Source organism: Nothobranchius furzeri, chromosome 12 (genome assembly GCF_043380555.1).
Source record: "Nothobranchius furzeri strain GRZ-AD chromosome 12, NfurGRZ-RIMD1, whole genome shotgun sequence".
Classification (NCBI taxonomy): domain Eukaryota; kingdom Metazoa; phylum Chordata; class Actinopteri; order Cyprinodontiformes; family Nothobranchiidae; genus Nothobranchius; species Nothobranchius furzeri.
In genome coordinates, this window is record NC_091752.1 from 53,961,455 (window position 1) to 53,978,374 (window position 16,920).

The 16,920-nt window shown below is 46.5% G+C and overlaps 1 protein-coding gene across 1 annotated transcript in view; it reads right to left on the reverse strand.

Annotated features, from left to right (window-relative positions):
- Positions 1–358: 358 nt before the first annotated feature.
- Positions 359–16,920, reverse strand: part of tnrc6c1 (trinucleotide repeat containing adaptor 6C1) — a 61,256-nt gene continuing 44,694 nt past the window's right edge. Inside the window, exons 5-20 of the mRNA XM_070542710.1 lie at positions 12,089–14,587; positions 9,839–10,033; positions 9,231–9,409; positions 7,592–7,669; positions 7,281–7,499; positions 7,048–7,194; positions 6,759–6,878; positions 6,451–6,534; positions 6,056–6,296; positions 5,801–5,965; positions 4,642–4,818; positions 4,374–4,523; positions 3,338–3,556; positions 1,271–1,344; positions 1,048–1,187; positions 359–967 (exon numbers count right to left, since the gene is read on the reverse strand). Of these exons, the coding sequence (XP_070398811.1) occupies positions 571–967; positions 1,048–1,187; positions 1,271–1,344; positions 3,338–3,556; positions 4,374–4,523; positions 4,642–4,818; positions 5,801–5,965; positions 6,056–6,296; positions 6,451–6,534; positions 6,759–6,878; positions 7,048–7,194; positions 7,281–7,499; positions 7,592–7,669; positions 9,231–9,409; positions 9,839–10,033; positions 12,089–14,587 (5,084 nt within the window). The 3' untranslated portion in view covers positions 359–570. The remainder of the gene's footprint in view (positions 968–1,047; positions 1,188–1,270; positions 1,345–3,337; positions 3,557–4,373; positions 4,524–4,641; positions 4,819–5,800; positions 5,966–6,055; positions 6,297–6,450; positions 6,535–6,758; positions 6,879–7,047; positions 7,195–7,280; positions 7,500–7,591; positions 7,670–9,230; positions 9,410–9,838; positions 10,034–12,088; positions 14,588–16,920) is intronic.

Sequence of the window (16,920 nt, forward strand, 5' to 3'; positions counted from 1 at the left end):
ACGTACTCTCCACTCAGGTTTCACTGGCTCAGAAATAAGGGTGTGCAAGAGAGAGTGAGGCTAGCAGGGCAGGAAATGGTTTAAGGCTAATTTTAGTGCTGAGAGAAACAAACGTTGAGTCTGGACCAGCTGAAAGTTCCACAGCCACTCTGATTGAAGCGTTTTTACTTTGGGAATGATGCCTTTTGTATGGATCTCTGAGGTGCATTATGATTGCCTGCAAAGGCAGCGAGGGATTACGTACGTTTAAAGATGGCAGCTTGTCACTGTGTCAGTTTGACTCGCGTTAGTTTTACACGGCGACTTCTCCAACGTTCGTTCTGTAAGATGTTTGTCTTTGATAGATGAAGGACTCCCTCCTGTGGCTCCAGGAGCAAAAGCTGAACACTGAGGCCACAAATCACTTATTAAAATTCACACCGATAAAACTGCAACTGAAAGGTCATAAAACACAAAAAGAGCTGAGGAGGCCGACAAAGCGAAGCAGCGAAGATGTGGCCTTGCCTTCCTCTCGTCTCCTTCGCTCCTACTCTGATTATCTCCACGTTGATTTGAAAGGTTTGCGTTTCCCTACATGGACTCTCCACTCAGCAGGTCACCAGGCAGCAGCGTGTTGATTGGTGTGGGGCTCCCCATGACCCGCCCCTCCTCTCCACTCGGGGGGCCCCACAGACTGGAATACTGCTGAACTCCGCCCCAGAGCAGCTCCCCTCCCGTTTTTGCTCCACCTGCTCCGAGCCCGCCGCCGCCGCTATTCCCGACACCCCCGCTGTTTTTGTTCCAGTGGGGCGAGTGGCCGATGGGGTGAGTTGCTCCGGACCCGGCTCCGCCCATCCTCGTCTGATTGGTGCCTGGACTGGCCTGCCAGCTGGTGGTTCCACCGAGCGACTGGCCCTGTGCAAAGAAGCGGTTCACTTCCTCTTCACCTGCAAACTCTGCAAGGATGGTGGTGTTCCCGAGCACACACCTGGATGTAGAAAAAAACGCCATAAGGTTACAGAATTCTAAAATGTGACCGGGCTGCACCCTAAAGCTGTGCGGACGTACATGTGCAGGGACTTCTGAGCCTTAGCAGCTTCATCCTTGGAGCTGTAGCGCACCACAGCGTTTCCCTGCGTCAGGTTCAGGTGGAATGTGATGAGCGGGCCGTGCTGCATGCACAGAGTACGCAGAGTCGAACCATCGATCTGCAAAAATCACACATTAGAGCACCCACACAGAGTTTACGCTCAATAAACGCCAGCAGACAGAGAGATGAGGGAACGCTCACCTGTGGAGTGAGGTTCCTCAGAACCAGCCAGCAGCTGGTCCGGTTGGAGCTGTCCGTACTCCACGTGGTGCCAGCTGTGGAAAAGCAGAGTTCTGTTATACCTCCTGAGCTCGTGTGAAACCAAAGTCAGTTACTGAGGCTGAAAGGGTGGAGTCAGCTGTAGCCATGAGATGATGAACCACAACAGGCTTCAGGATCACCACGCCCTGTGGTTGGAGGCATCATCACAACACGTTTCACTCTCACCTGCAACACGACCGTTTTTTTCCGGAACTGCGCTGCTCTGGGCGGCTGCATGTTGGAGTAGCTCTGTGTGTTGACTATATGTAAGTTTTGCCTTTGCTTGGGCACTTTTTCTTCTAGTTTCTCAAGAAAAACTGTATTTTTTGGACACTTTACTTTTCTGTTTCTGGTGCTGTGAAGCTTGGAGGATTTTTACTGCTATTTTTTCACTTTTTGAGCATTTGTTATGATGCGTAACCATGGCGACAAGCTGGTTTACAATTGGGAGCAGCTGATTAACATTGGAAAGGATGAAATAATACCTCAACTGAAGCCAAAAATCCCAAATGAGCTAAAATGCAAGAAGCGTGGGTGCAGAGCGGGAGCAAAACGGAGACAGAGAAAGAGGAAATTCAAACCATCTCTTCCATCGATCATAATGGGCAATGTGAGATCACTGGCCAACAAGATGGAGGAACTCCAAGCCCTTTCAAGGACTCAGCCAGAGTTTCGGCAGTTTCGGAACCGCTGGAGGAGATAATGCAAAGAAGGATTCTCCAGAGAATCAAGAAAATGATGGACAACCCTGAGCATTCTCTTCACAAGACTGTCCGACAACGGAAGAGTGTCTTCAGTCAGAGGCTTCTTCAGTTTCGCTGCAACACTGACTGCTACTGGAGATCCTTCCTGCCAACAGCCATTGTAATATACAATAACTCTTTGATGACTTGATTATTATTATTATTCTGAGCTACTACAGCAATCAATTTCCCTCTGGGATTAATAAAGTGTTTTTGAATTGAATTGAATTGAATGTGCAAAACCCCAGAGCTGAACCGCACCACGGCTCACACTTAGCCACAACATAAGAGCCTGACGCCTCAGACACTCTTAGGCTACGCTCACACTGCAGGCCAAAGCGCATTAAATCTGCCTTTTCCCCACATTTGACCCATATCTGAGTTTTTTATGACAGTCTGAATGGCACAGATCAGATTTTTTCAAACGCGATCCGTGTCACTTGAATATGTGGGACTGATTCCGACACATATATGATGATTTTGAAAGCGGCTGCAGTCTGAACGGTCATGTCTCATTAAATCTGTCTCCTACGTCACTGAGTCAGCGGAGGTGAGCGTCGTGCGTGCATGATCCCGAGGAGAAGCGCTGACAGAAGGGTTCAGGAGTCTGTCGGGACTTCCTGTTTTAAGTTTTGGAATTAAAAAGAGAGAATGTGAACGGGAACGGGAGGTGCTGCTGGAGCGACGCGTCTCACCGGTCTCCGTCTCCGTGAAGGGAGGGAGGGAGGGAGGGAGGAGGATTCTCCGTGAAGGAATTAATACCGGAACATTTTCTATAAATACTAATTCAGGGAGATGGCGGGAACAAGGAGTAAAATAGTTTACAGTTTTTAAAACAGTTTCCAGCCCAAAACGGAAGAATTAACAGGTATGAAAGTTTTCACGGGTCTCTTTGGGGCCGAGGAGCGTTCACACTGGAGAGAATCTGATGTTGTATTTCAGTCATGATGTGAACAGCCACACAAAAAAATCTGGTTTACTCAAAAAAAAAATCGGAATTGAGCATCAAGGCCTGCAGTGTGAACGTAGCCTTAGATGCCCCGTCTTAGATCGTCGTCTTCATTTATGATGTGGAAATCTGCAGCAAATCATCTTCAAGTGTCCAGTCGTTCATCACAGCTTCATCAGTTCCATCTGCTACTGGATTGAGTGGGATAATAACTCTGACGTAAACCAGTAGATAAGAGTTGAACGCCTCATGTTCATCATTAAACAGCGCGGAGCTGATTTTCAGCAGATTAGAGACATGAAGGGTGTGACGTACCTGTGGTGTAGGAGCTGCTCCAGCCTTGGCTCAGACCCAGAGAGTTCCCGCCCCAGGTGGAGGAGGGCTTCGTGTTCGTGAGGCCGGGCGGAGGGCGGGAGGGGGCGGTGGTGCTGCTCCGCGGGCCATGAGGGACCTTCCAAAGCTCGTGGGACAGAGACGGCTGGCTGTGAGAGATGGGGCCTGGGGACCAGGTTGATTTCATCTCCGACAGTTTACCTGGATGGAAACATGGAGGACGGTTGGTCTGCAGAACCCAGAGCTGCAGGTTCTCTGGTTAGGGACACATCTAATGAAAAAGTAACACTTTTCCACAAATCTACAACCACCACATATCTCCCATTCTTTTATGAAGAGAAGCAGACAGAACGAATGAAAGCTGTTCATAGTCAGCTGTAAACTAACCTAGCATCTCCTCTGCTTCACACTGTCCAGGCACTAGAAGGGACTGCTTTGCTAACACCGCTGACCTTTCAAATGAAAATCATGCTCAGGAGTAGCGGCTTGGGGGGGGCAGGGTTAGAGCTCTGGACCACACGGTCACTGCAGGGTGAGGGGAGAGGGTTGTGGGTAAACCATGTACCTGCTTCGTCCATCTCCGGGGACGAGAGACTGAACGAGCTAGTGTAGGCACTGACCGGCCAATCAGCGGAAGGAGGCAGAGCCTCGTTCTGAGATGAAGTGGGGGAGGAGCCTGAGGCGACGCCAGCGACACCAACAGACAAACACAAATAAGGAAAAAGTAGCAAGAGAGGAAATGGAGCAAAGAAAAAAAAAGGCACTACAAATGATAAGATCACTGAGGTTCAAGTGGGTGAAAATGGAAATAGAAGCAGTTAAAGCAGGAAAATAAAGAAGAAAAGAAGCAGCAGCAGGATCCCGGATAGGTTTAAAACCTCTGATACTTTTTTAAAATAGGAAATTCAGTTTATTGATTTTTCAGGTATCTTTTAAACTCTTCAGCCGGATCTTCAAAGAGACATATTATTCAACATAAACGTATGAAACACAAGCAGCCACTGGCGGTTGGTCTGACCTCCACTCCTGTCCCGCAGCAGGTAGCGGTTGACATCCTGGATGTTGGTGTTGATGGTGGGTCCACTGGGGACGCTGCCTGGGGTCACGTTAGGGTCAGTCTCAGGGTCGATGTTCTGTAGCCCCTTCCAGGGAACGCCGGGACAAAACTCTGAAACAAGTTTTTGTTTACTTTCACTCACGACGATTTCAAACTCCGAAGGGAATAAAGTAAAAGTACGCATTCTGAAGTACCCACAAACATGATGTGACAGTAGACGTTTTCTAACCTGGTGGCCAGTTGATGTTGGTCCCATTTGCCATCTTGTCGCTGCTGTTCTTGCCCTGCCCCCAGCTTTCGGGGGGGACCAGCGGGCTTGTAGGAGACTCGGAGCTGGACATCAGGTTGTAGTGGTGGTACGAGTCGTCCATCTGGGGGGGCTTCCCAGGAGGCCCCAGGGGGGCACCTACCCAGACAAAACAAATGGCTTTACTTAAAGGTGAAACATGTAAAAATGAAGTGAGAATGACATCATGTGGTCAAATGAGGTAACTGCAGTCCATTTTCCTAAGCCATCATGGCTGACGTCAGTAACGAATCAGCACCGAAGATTCTAGATGACAAGCAACGACGAGTCAGTTGTAAGTAAGTTGATAAATGCATTACCATATTGGGTGCTAGTACCTTTGGGTGTTTTACGCTAGGGAGCACTTACTACAATTATTACGGTAATATTTCTCCAGCGCCGTCTTGCTGTTTGAGCTCTGAATGACTCATTAAAAGAAGTAAAACACCACAACCGAGTCATTATTCACTTCACACACACGTTTCAATGTAACAGAGTTTTTGGTAATCGAAAAAGTTGCTTGAGATATTTTTATAGCCGACTATTTGCTTCTAATTCATTGTTAGCTCAACGTTAGCTTCTAGCCTGAATCACCAGATATTAGCGTAAAACAAAAAGATGTCGTGGTTTCTTAGAAGTACAAGAAATAACTTCTCGGTTACTCCTGTTACCTGGCTTAGGATCTCTGGAGCTTTTTGCCGACCAGTGTCAAATTACAAATGCCAGCGCTGCAGTGTTGGCTCACCTGAGACATGGCAACCTCACAAACGCTTTGTAAACAGTAACCGCGTCCCTCTTTAGTTTTTGAAAGAGAGAAAAACTGACAACCCCCCAGCTGGCTAAGAGTCGCTGACTGAGACATTAAACTGTTTTGCGATTATTTCACTGTAAAATTTGTACGTAATGCTCCTTTAATTATAATAATTATACATTTAATAATGATTTGTAGGATACAAACATGATTTCCTGATCTACGTTTTGAAAGATTTCTGTTGATTCTTGATCTTCCAGGACTTTATGGAAACTGACGACTCACAGAATGAAACCGCTTTTACTGAAACATCAGGCTGCTTGATGAGCTGGATCTTGTGGTTTTCCTCACCGTGCTTTCCCAGATTGGGCTCAAGAGCAGAGGCGTGTCCAGACAGACTTTCGATGGAGTTCGGGTGTGTCCACTGAGACAGCCGCGACTGGGGCTGCGGGGGTTCTTTCAGAGGAAGACTTCCCACATCGATACAGTTTGGATTCAGGTTTGGATTCAGTCCAGCTGAGGAGAAAGAGAAAGACCGATGTTACAAATGATGCTCAGCAATCGGATCCCTCTCACCGTCACAGATCAACACTTCCTGCCACTCACAGAGAGCATAGGGGCTGTAGGTGTTGGGGGATGACTGCGGCTCTTTGGTCTGCAGGTCGGGGAGGCCTGGAGTCTGGGGGTGACCTGGAAATGAATCCAGGGTGGATTTGGCTCCACCAGGATGCAGGCCTGAGTGGGAGGGGGGCTGCTGCTGTTGCTGCTGTTTCAACAGCAGAGCCTGGGCCAGCTGTCGTTGGTGCTGCTGGATCTGCTGCTGCATGTTATTGATTGTACGTGCAACCTGAGAACGCATCAGAGGACCCGCAGTTAGGATCCAAAACATGCAACACGCCTTGAATATTTACAAATGTGAGCCAGTTCGTAAACCATCTAGAAGAGGAGAGAATAAAGTAGAACAGCTAAATAAACAAACAAGGATGAAGAGGGAAGCGTACTTGCTGCTCTTGCTGTCGAATGGGACCAGAAACATTGCGCTGTGCCTGCAACATCTGCTGTTGAATTTGTAAACGCTGGTACGCCTGTGAATTAAACATTAAAATATTTATTTGTTTCCATAAAAATCAACAGTAACCAAAAAAAAAATACAAAGAAAAGAAAAGGAAAACCATCTGTGGTTCAGTCTTTGAACAAATAAGAAAGAAGTTGGAGTCAATTATAAACCGCTCTAAGTGGGGTTTTATTTTGAAGTCTAAACGTTACGGGAACAGAAACTGATGGGTTCATTAAACGGCGAAGGACTCACCAGCTGCAGCTGGTAGAGTTGATTCAGGAGCGTCATATGTTGAGGGTTTATTGGTGAGGTTAAAAGTGCAGGATTCAGACCAATGTTTTTTGCTGCGAACTGTAAGAGCTGTGCTTGAACCTGTGGATGGACAAAAACAACATCTAAAGGTTGACTAGTTTTATGAAACTCTTCTTGAGATGTTTCAAATCAAACAAACGCATTTTCCTGCATTAATTCAGTTGCTTGACTACGAATCTGACCGTGGTTAAAACCAAGCGTGAGTGTTTGTAGGTGAGCGTGGCCGAACCTGAGGGGAGAGAAACTGAGGCACTTGAGCACGTAGACTAGGCTGAGAGGAGCTGAGAGGCGGCACTGGTGGCTGAGGAGGCGGCTGCGGCTGCTGCATGGCCCGGGCTTGTGCTGCTCCACCGCCGCCAAACATTCCACTCTGCATCTGCAGCACACAAGAGACCGCGTCAGCTGGAGAGCCCAAACCACCACAATTATTCAAACATTTTTTGAAGATGAGGAATGAGGTACCTTATCAATGAAGGGCAGACGAGGGTCTGCTGAAGGATCTTTGGAAAGAAGCGGAGGCCGAGGGCAGCTCATGGACTTGTTGATCAGCCCGTTGTGGTAGTCATGGCCGCCGAGCCCCATCCCACGCTTGTCCAGCTCCGTCTTCTTCTCCAGCAGGGTGCTCATGGCCTGATCCAAGTTCATGTTGTTGCTCTTCAGAGCCTCCTCTGCTGGATCCCTCTGGAAAAACAAAACACAGCAAGCAGAGTTCAATGGTGAGAGCTCTGCGTTACGCCTTCACGTTAGGATGAAGCATCGTCAGCATCACTCACAGGGAACCCCATATCTGTCAGCTGTTTGATGAGATGCTTCAAGATCCAGACATCTTCCTGCTTCCCTGGGACTTTCACCTGAGGGAGACGGCGGTTAGCGCGGCAACGCAGCAACACTTCACAGTGGAATTACAAAATCACGTAAAAACATGGATGGAGTATGTTCAGCAGGGTTGGGCATCGTTTCATTTTGAACGATTCCGATTCCTCGTTTCGATTCCGGTTCCTATCGATTCCCGATTCTGATTCTTTGAAGACATGACATGTTTTACATGAGCTAGCTAACCACAGGTCCTACTTGATGAAATAATCTTGACTTCAACATGAATTTTAATTCTATGAACAACAACATCACCTTCATTTAGACAAAAACATGTTTTGGAGGAAAAAAGAAAAAGACTTGCAGCACAACCAGTGTGTTTGTTTCTGACCACAACCAAAGTCTGGAAGAAGCCTCTGGGATGAGAGACTAAATGTCTCCAACATGTCCAGAAACATCCAGCTGTTTTCAGCTAAAACTCTCAGGATGATCATGTCCAGGATGACTGACAACTACACCTCCATGCTGCAGCAGCATTCAGTCAGAACAGAAAGTGAAACTTAAATGTAGCTGCAGTCAGTAACAATCTAACAGATTTTAAACATTAAGACTCTCAAATGAAATAGTTCAGAAAGGAAATAAAATTTTTTATTTATTATTATTATTATTATTATTATTATTGTGGCAGAAGCTGGTGTGGTCCACCCACAGAGAAGCTTCTCTAGCATGATGACTTTAATTATTCTACAGGTTATTGTTCAGCCTTCTGACGCTCACACACACACACACACACACACACACACACACACACACACACACACACACACACACACACACACACACACACACACACACACACACACACACACACACACACACAGAGTGTTGGTGAGCGGCTGCGTCTGACTGCTGACGCTCCGTGTGTGTTTTTATTTCTGCAGTGAGACAAACTCACCTCACACCGTCCAGTTTGTTCTTTAAAGCTTCTATTAAATCCACCGTGTTGACGTTTCCTCTACGCATTTTTCGCTGCAGAAGTTAAAGTTTATGTTACGGAGTAAAATTTCGGCAGACGCGTTATATCTGGTCGCTGCAAGGGGGGGGGAGGGGGGAGACACTCGCTGCTGCATACAGCTGGTGTGATCAGCTCTGAAAGGTGATGATCACAATTTGCAAATCACGTTTATTTTTCATGGACATCGGCTGCGGATTCCTCTTCCGTCGGCATTCTAGGAATCGAAAAAAGTACCGTTGAACGATTCCGGGAAAAACTAACAGTTGGAACAGGTTCCAATCGATGCTCGATGCCCAACCCTAAATTGTTCAGCAAGTTTCAAGTTGACTGAAACAACATTTAAAATAAGTCTGAGAATGTGATCTGCAGGTCCAGATATTTCATTGCTACCTGCATTTACACATTCAACAGTTTCCTCAGAACAAGAAAAAACACCCAGCAGTAAAAACGGGCCGATTCCCAACTCAACGTGCTACCAGTTTACTAGCAGCTAAGCAGCAATAGTTTAGGTTTTACAAGCTTTCCCAGAACTGACTAAAGGAGGATATTTGTCATCTCCTCATTCCACATGAACAGCTTTCTACCTTCTGCTGGACTTTTTTGGACGTGTTGCCCCAGGAGTTGCAGGAAGAGTTGCTCTCCTGGGATGCAGTGCTGTTCCACATGTCTCCCTCCTCAGTGTCCCACTGACCACCTGACAGGCTGAGCTCTTCCCCACCTCCTCCTCCTCCTCCTCCCCATCCATCTTGCATAGGTTTGGAGGCTGAAAAAACAAACAAAAAATAAAAAATAAAAATAAATGTTTACAAAACCTCAGAGAGAAATCAAAGTTGAGCATCAGTTTAAGTGAATGTATTTATGCTTTCCACAGAAGCTAACAAATAAACAAGTGTTTTACAGGCTAACATTTTATGTAATTTTTAAAGAAATAAATGTAATATAATGATAAAAGTATTGAGACAAATATATGCAACGAGGACAGAGTAAAACCAACATGCTGCACAGACATTAAATTAAACGCTGCAGCCACTAGGGGGCAGTGTGGACCTATGGCTAAAAAAATGGGGTTTTCTGTCACATTGTCCTTGATTTGACTCAGCAGGAGAAAAACACTGTTTGCTTCAGCGGCGGAGCTAGAGCATGCCATCAGTATTCACATGTTAACACCGTTGCAAACCCAGGATTTACTTACTGGGTTTACAGGAAGCAGTGGTCATTGTCTGGTTGCTCCTGCTGTAGCTGTCTGGGTTGCCGTCTCCCCAGCCTCCAGAGCTCCCGCTCGGTTTGCCCCAGGCAGACGTGCCATTATCCATGCTGCCTGGAGAGGGTGCAGGGTCGCCCCAAGAGCTTTCTGATTTAGTGTGGGAGCTGGGTAGCTCGCCCCAACCTGGAGGGCACGCAAGGACAGCAGTGTGAAAAACAAAAACGTCCCACGAGATCAGGACGAGTGTCTAGGAAACACGATAGGTTAACGGTATCCATGGTCTCTTTCCCCCCATATTTGGTTTTTCTAACCAGGTATAGCAAACTTAATGATAGAGGTCGACCGATCTATTGCCGATACTGATATGTAGGAGACACGGTAAGCTGATGGCAGATATGTACTGCCGATTTTCATGGCCGATATCCTTCTTATTTTCATGCTAAAATCTCACTAATAACAAAGTTTCTGAAGCTGGATCCGTTTTTTGAACTCTAAATTCAACCAATCGTTAAATCTTAACTTTTTGCACCGCTCAGTGTTAAAATCAGACAAATAGAATTAATTTAAAGTATTTATTGTGCAGATGTTTTTGTGAATTGAATTCTGTAACAGAACCGGGTTGCTCGAGGATGCGCCTGAATTTAAATCGGCTTTATTTAGGACTAATATTGGCCGATACCAATTTATATAAAAAATATAAATAATACGGTAAATATCGGCGGACCGATACATCACCCTACCCCTACCTAAGGGCTTTCAAGATTTTTAGAATTATGTCAAAATATTTATAGTAAAGGCCTTTTGGCTCATCCTGTTAAGATTAGTAATGTTCTATAATAATCACGTGTTGCAGCCGCTCTGATAAACTCTCCTCACATTTTAAAATGATCTTACTGCAGAATGCTAAATTACGTGACAAAACTGCATCATTACTATTATTTTTAACAGCAGCAGTAATAATATTATTCAGAAATTTTAAACAAAAACCAGAAAAAGAAGCATTTAGCAAATTACTTATGATGTTGCAAAACGATCTAAAATAACTAATTTCAATCCAGCTTGATTGGGAACTTTAGCAGTGAGGACAGCAAATTGGTTTTATTAAGTCAGTCCAGCTGATGCAGAAGTTTTAACCTTTTTATGAGACGTTCTCACACCAAGCGTCATAACTAATTATTGTGTGTATGATTTAAATACCATTCATTCACCTTGGCTTGATTTTTTTATTTCAAACTTATTTATAGGAGCTGAAGGTTAAATGCGACGAGGTTGAGAGTGAAGCACCAGCCATGCAGGGAGGTAGAAAAGTGGGCTTGGCTGAGCCAGACTGTCGGTAGAGGGAGGAGGTCCCCGTTTAAGCTCTGGCACATGCAAGTCTATTTTGGCATGAGAAGCACGGTGCTGCCGTTACGCCTGCAGCAATGCCAGACTCAGCTTAGCTCTCCCACCGGGGAAAGGTCAAGTCCAAAAGGCTGATCCAAAATTAAAGTTACAGTCAACCTTCTGGTATGGGAGACCAGAAACCTACAACCATCTCAAGAAACCTTAGCAGGACAAGCAGATGCTATTTTCACATTAGTAAGAAATTCTTCATTTTTTTTTCACTAAAACATCTAATGAGGTTTCATCCAAGTCCATCACAGGCAGCAACTGCAGAGTCTAATGAAGAACAGCAGGGGGCATCTGCTCTCTTTGGCTGTCTGGGAACATGCTCCACCTTCTCCCCTAAACTACTGACAGATGGTGGCTCCCATATAATCACACACTTCCGATCTGTCTCAAACTGTTTTGTGGCAAATCAGTATTTTCACGAGGCACGCAGTAAACAGCATTTTTGTGCTTCTTTTGGGTACCCGTGTCAGGTTGCCAGGGTTACCCCCTCACACGGTTGTATTCAGTGTTGTGAAACGTGTGAGAGCCTCTTGAAAGAAAAGAGCTGGCACTGCGTCGCTGATCTAGAGAGTTGATTAGACGTAAATCTCAAGAGAGCAACTAGGTCAAGATTTTAACTTAAGTAGATCAACAGCTTGGAGCTTAACAGTGCGCTGTACTAACTACCTAACCAGCTTCCACGTTTGGCACCTTCACTTTGGACAATAAAGAAGAAACAAGCAACAAGAACTTAAGTAACAATCTAAGTCACCTTTAAAGTTTGAATGACAGTGAAATGTACCTTTAAAACTGTGAACTCTGATTAATACTCAAGCACTGTACAATGTGATCATTAAATGATCCTACCTTGAGCTATAAGGGGACTTCTGATGTGAGATTGCCCAGACTGATGTTGCACTGGAGGATCCCTAGGCCCAGTGGCAGGGCATGGGTTTGGAGTGTTTTGGCTATGGTTCGGTAAAAGTGCAGGCAGCCCGTGATAAGGGTGATTGTGAGTGTGGGGGTGGTTGTTGCTGGAACCTGGAGGGCTATTGCCCCCAGTGGTAATTTTCGCCTGGGACATCCCTGAATTGTTTCTATCCCACAGATTAACGGCCTTATTGTAGGCACCAGGGTCACCCCAAGCAGAGGTCCCATCATCTATCTCCATTTTACGTCGGATTGAAGGTGGAGAAGGCTCTTCCCAGCCTGTGGGCTCATTTGGGGGTTCCTGCTTGCTGCCACTCGAGCCTCCACTCTGCTTCACTGAGCCGGAACCACCCCACGAGCCCACGGCTCCTCCTCCACAATTACTACTGGGTCCATCTTGAGGCTTGTTCATCCAACCTTGGGGGGGACCACAAGGACGTTGGGGTGCGGACTCACCCCAGCCCCCATTTCCTCCAGCTCCAGATATCCCTGGTCCTGAAGCAGACATTCCCCAGTCTTGTTTATTTTCCTTCCAGTTTCCAGATTCTCCTTCCCAATCAGGGTTTGCAGAACTCTTTTTGGTCTCTTCTGGTTCCTCCCAGTCTCCTGTGTTATTGATTCCACCATTATTGCCCCAGGTGTGGGATGATTTGGGTTGGTCTCCCCAGCCCTGGGATGCTGGCTTGCCTTGAGAAGCTTCCCAACCAGCAGATTTTTCCTCTCCCCAGGACTGATTACCATTCTTGGGTATGTTGTTGGTTGGAACGCCTGATGGAGGGTTTCCCCATCCATCAGGTCCAACAGGGTGTTTAATATTGTTGGTTGGCTCTCCCCAACCTGAACTGGGCATGTGTGTAGCAGCCATGCTCCCACCCCAACCAGAAGCTCCCTGAGAACCAGGCACATCATTTTTACTCCCATTGTCAGTCCTCGAAGCAGGCCCGGTATTAGTGTTTATGGGTCCCTGCACTTCACTTGAAGTGGATGGGCCAGAGCCCCATGATTCAGTGCCAACATCATTCTTTCGTTTAGTATCATCCATATGCCAGGTGGTGTGTTGGCGTACAGGGGTTTGCCCCCAACCAGTGTTGCACAGAACCCTGGGGTCCAGATCCTGGGCAGGCAGAATAGGGACCGGTTTTTCTCTGGATGAGTGGTCCTTCTGTCGGGAATACCCGTCCGTGCTATCGCTGCTCCCTTCACTGGCACCAGCTGTGCTCACAGCTCTGCTCCAATGATTAGGTTGTGAATCCTGCGGAGGAGAACTGGGGGCATCCCAGCCTCCCTGGGCCTCTTCACTGTGCTGCTTCCCCCACTCTCCACCAGATTGTTCACCCCAACCTCCAGAGTTCCCAGATCCGTTCCCTCCACGGCCCCAGGCTGTATTCCATCCAGGTCCCTCCTTGGATGGAATAGGCTTAGAGTTGCCACTGTTACCCCATAAGGAGTTATCATCTTCTCCATTGACCTGCACACCTCCTGGTTGTTGCTGTCCCATTGGACCCAAGCCTGCAGGTGCACTGCCCCAGCCAGGCAAGTTTCGAATTGGGCTGGGAGGTTCCTGCTTTTGAGTCTGATTTGGTCCATCAGTTTTAAGGTTCTGAGGTTCTGAACTGAAAGACACATTCGTGGATGGGGTGGGATGTGACTCTGATGCATCAGGAGCCATTATTGTACCCCATGCACTGCCAATACTAGAGGACTTGGTGTTAGTGTTGGCTCCAGAACAGGTACCAGTCTGGGTTGGTGGGGGGCCAGGAGGATTACAGAGGTTGGGTACAGGTTGAGGAGATGACATTGTGTTGGCTCCCCCTGAGCTGCCTCCCCCAGTGCCTCCCCCATCATGTCCCAACATAGGCCAGGCAGATGGGTTGGCATTGGGGTTTAAATTCAAGTTAAAATTGTTGGTGGAGGATGATGAAGAGGAACCCCATCCTCTGTTACCACCTCCTCCAACTGGGCTGTCGCATTTCCCTTCATTGCCCACTGAGGACTGAGGGGGGCAATGAGAAGGTCCAGGCCCAGAGCCCCAACCTCGATTGGTTGCAACCTGGCTAGAAAGCATGCTGGTTCCAGTATGATTGGCAGGGCTGGGCCCACTGTTGGCTTTGCTGCTAAGGTGGTTTGCTGGGAAGTGGCCTGTCTGACTATTGGCACCTGTGGCCATACTCACTGCACTACAACTACTGCTTGTACTACTGCTGCTGCTGGTCGAGTGACCAGGATCAGTGTCCAAAGGGCATCCTCTTGAAGCGGCCTGGCTTTGGCTGAGGGTAATAGAAGGCCAAGCCTCTGTGTCCTTCTGGTCAATGATCAGTTGATCCCAGCCACTGAGATTGTTGGAAGATGCAGCACTTGTGGCACTTCTGTTGGCTGGCAGGTGTCCCCAGGGGGGATTATCATACTGGGCTCCTTGGCCACTCTGTGGGGGCAGTTCTGTAGAAGAAGACAAAAGCCAATAAATGTGATCAAGAGACTAAGAACAATGAGTCAAAACATACTTACATGATTACACTCATGAAATTTTTAATAAGGTTGAAATACCAAAGCAGCAATTGTGATGTTTTAACACAAAGTTGGTTAAAGCCTTAAATTTAACATATTTCTGATGCGAAAAGCAATAACGGGCTAGTTACTAGTCAGGTTGAAAGGTTGATTATGGAGCACAAACACCAAAGCAACATCTAGTGGGTGGAGGTTGTAGCTGCAACAACAGAACAAGGTTTCCAGCTGGAGATCACTGTCCGATGATGCCAACAGGACCACATCATCTGCAATAAGCAGAGACCTGATCCTTAGGCCACCAAAAAAGATCCCTTCAACACCTTGGTTGTGCCTAGAAATCCTATCCATAAAGTTATGAACCGAATCGGTGATAAAGGGCAGCCTTGGTGGAGTCCAACTCTTACTGGAAACAAGCTTGACTTAATGCCGGCAACGCGGACCAAGCTCTGACACCGGTCATACAGGGACCTAACAGCCCATATCAGAGGGTTTGGTACCCCGTATTCTCAAATTTCCCTCCACAGGGCCCCCTGGGGGAAGCGGTCAAACGTCTTCTCCAAATCTACAAAACACATGTGGATTGCTTGGGCGAACTCCCACACACCCTCCAGGACCCCCCGAAGGGTACAGAGCTGGTCCAGTGTTCCACAGCCAGGAAGAAAACCACATTGTTCCTCCTGAATCCGAGGTTCGAGAAACCCGCCTCCCCTGAATAGACTTTACCAGGGAGGGTCAGAAGTGCGATCCCTCTGTAATTGGAACACACTTTGTGGTTATTTATATTTCTAATATAAAACATTACAGTTATTTTCTTTCTCCTCTGACATTCGAAGTTTAACAGTTTGCAACGCAATGCATTGTGGGAAACTTTGCTGTCCCAAGTCCACAGAAGTATGCATTGATGCATCCTTGATACAATGGGCAGAGCAAGAACCTATCCAGGAACTTTGAGCGAACTTGCCGTTATGTATACTTAGGATTGGATCAGTCCTTGGGCCATCGCCGATGACGTTTCACCAGGAAGTGAGTACACAAGTTCGGACAAGTATGCATATTGAAAAATGGCCATTAAGAGACCTTCAGACCACATAAAGAACTATTTGTTGTCATGCCAACTCGAAGAATTACAACAAAGTCAGGTCCTTTGGAAGCATAAACTCTTAAACTGAGGAATGACGTATGGAATTTTTCCTGTATTGACATTAAAGGAGAGATACTACCATTTGAAAAACACAAATCACTGAAACAACAGAAAACTACATTTATTTGCAAAAGCTTTTACCCTTTTGTTACTGTGGGACATTAAATTTTCACATTTTGGTCATTATTACAGAACAAAACGGGGATGTAGGAATACTACTATTGCTATGTTGCCCTTTGTTGCAATTCTACGGTGAAGACAAATAAGCTGAAACAAAAGAAATATTGTATGACTATCACTTAAATAACCATGTAGTTAGAGATGCTAAAGGCTGTATCTATCAGGGTCAGCACGCCAATCATTAAACACTCTTATGTTTGAGTACCAAATTAGATGTAATCAGTGAGGAGATCCAGGCAGCTGGCTCTTCTTTAGCTTATTACCTTGTAACTGCAACAGCTATGACCTTTCCTTAAAATGAAGAATAAATATTGTCTAGCCTCAAATCAGACATGGAATGCCAATCTATTTGGCATCTGCTATGAAATAGCTTCAGACTAATTATGCTGAAGCTCAAGAGAAAGATCAATGACAGAAAACTGCTCCACTTCACTGCCTTGTTTCAGCTCTCCCTCATGCTGCAGTGGTTGTTGTTTACATGCCCCCACACATGCACACAGTTTGTATGCAAATACGCTCACTGTGTCACAACTACATTAAGGATCTGACAGCATTTGTGCGCCACTCCATGTTTTCATTTTCACCACAATGGTTGCTACCAGAGAGAGCCTACAGTGGATGAGCAGAGAAGCAGTGGGAGAAAAAAAAAAAACAGGGCACTGTGTTTCTGACACACAGCGCTGTCGTCTGTAGCGTCTCTCTGCTGTAAAGTGCAGGACCGCCATTTTCTCAGTGTTGAATAAGAGCCAAAAAGCTCATCGCCGACTGTTTGTATCTCCACAATTGCTTCGATGACATGCGGGCTCATGCACAGTGATAAATGCAAAGTGTAGGATCTCAAGACTGGAACCTCACAATGCACAGGGACTGCAGCTTAAATGCTGAAAAGAACTCATCCACACCAAATGTAAACACCAGCAGCCAAAGCAACACAGAAGAGATG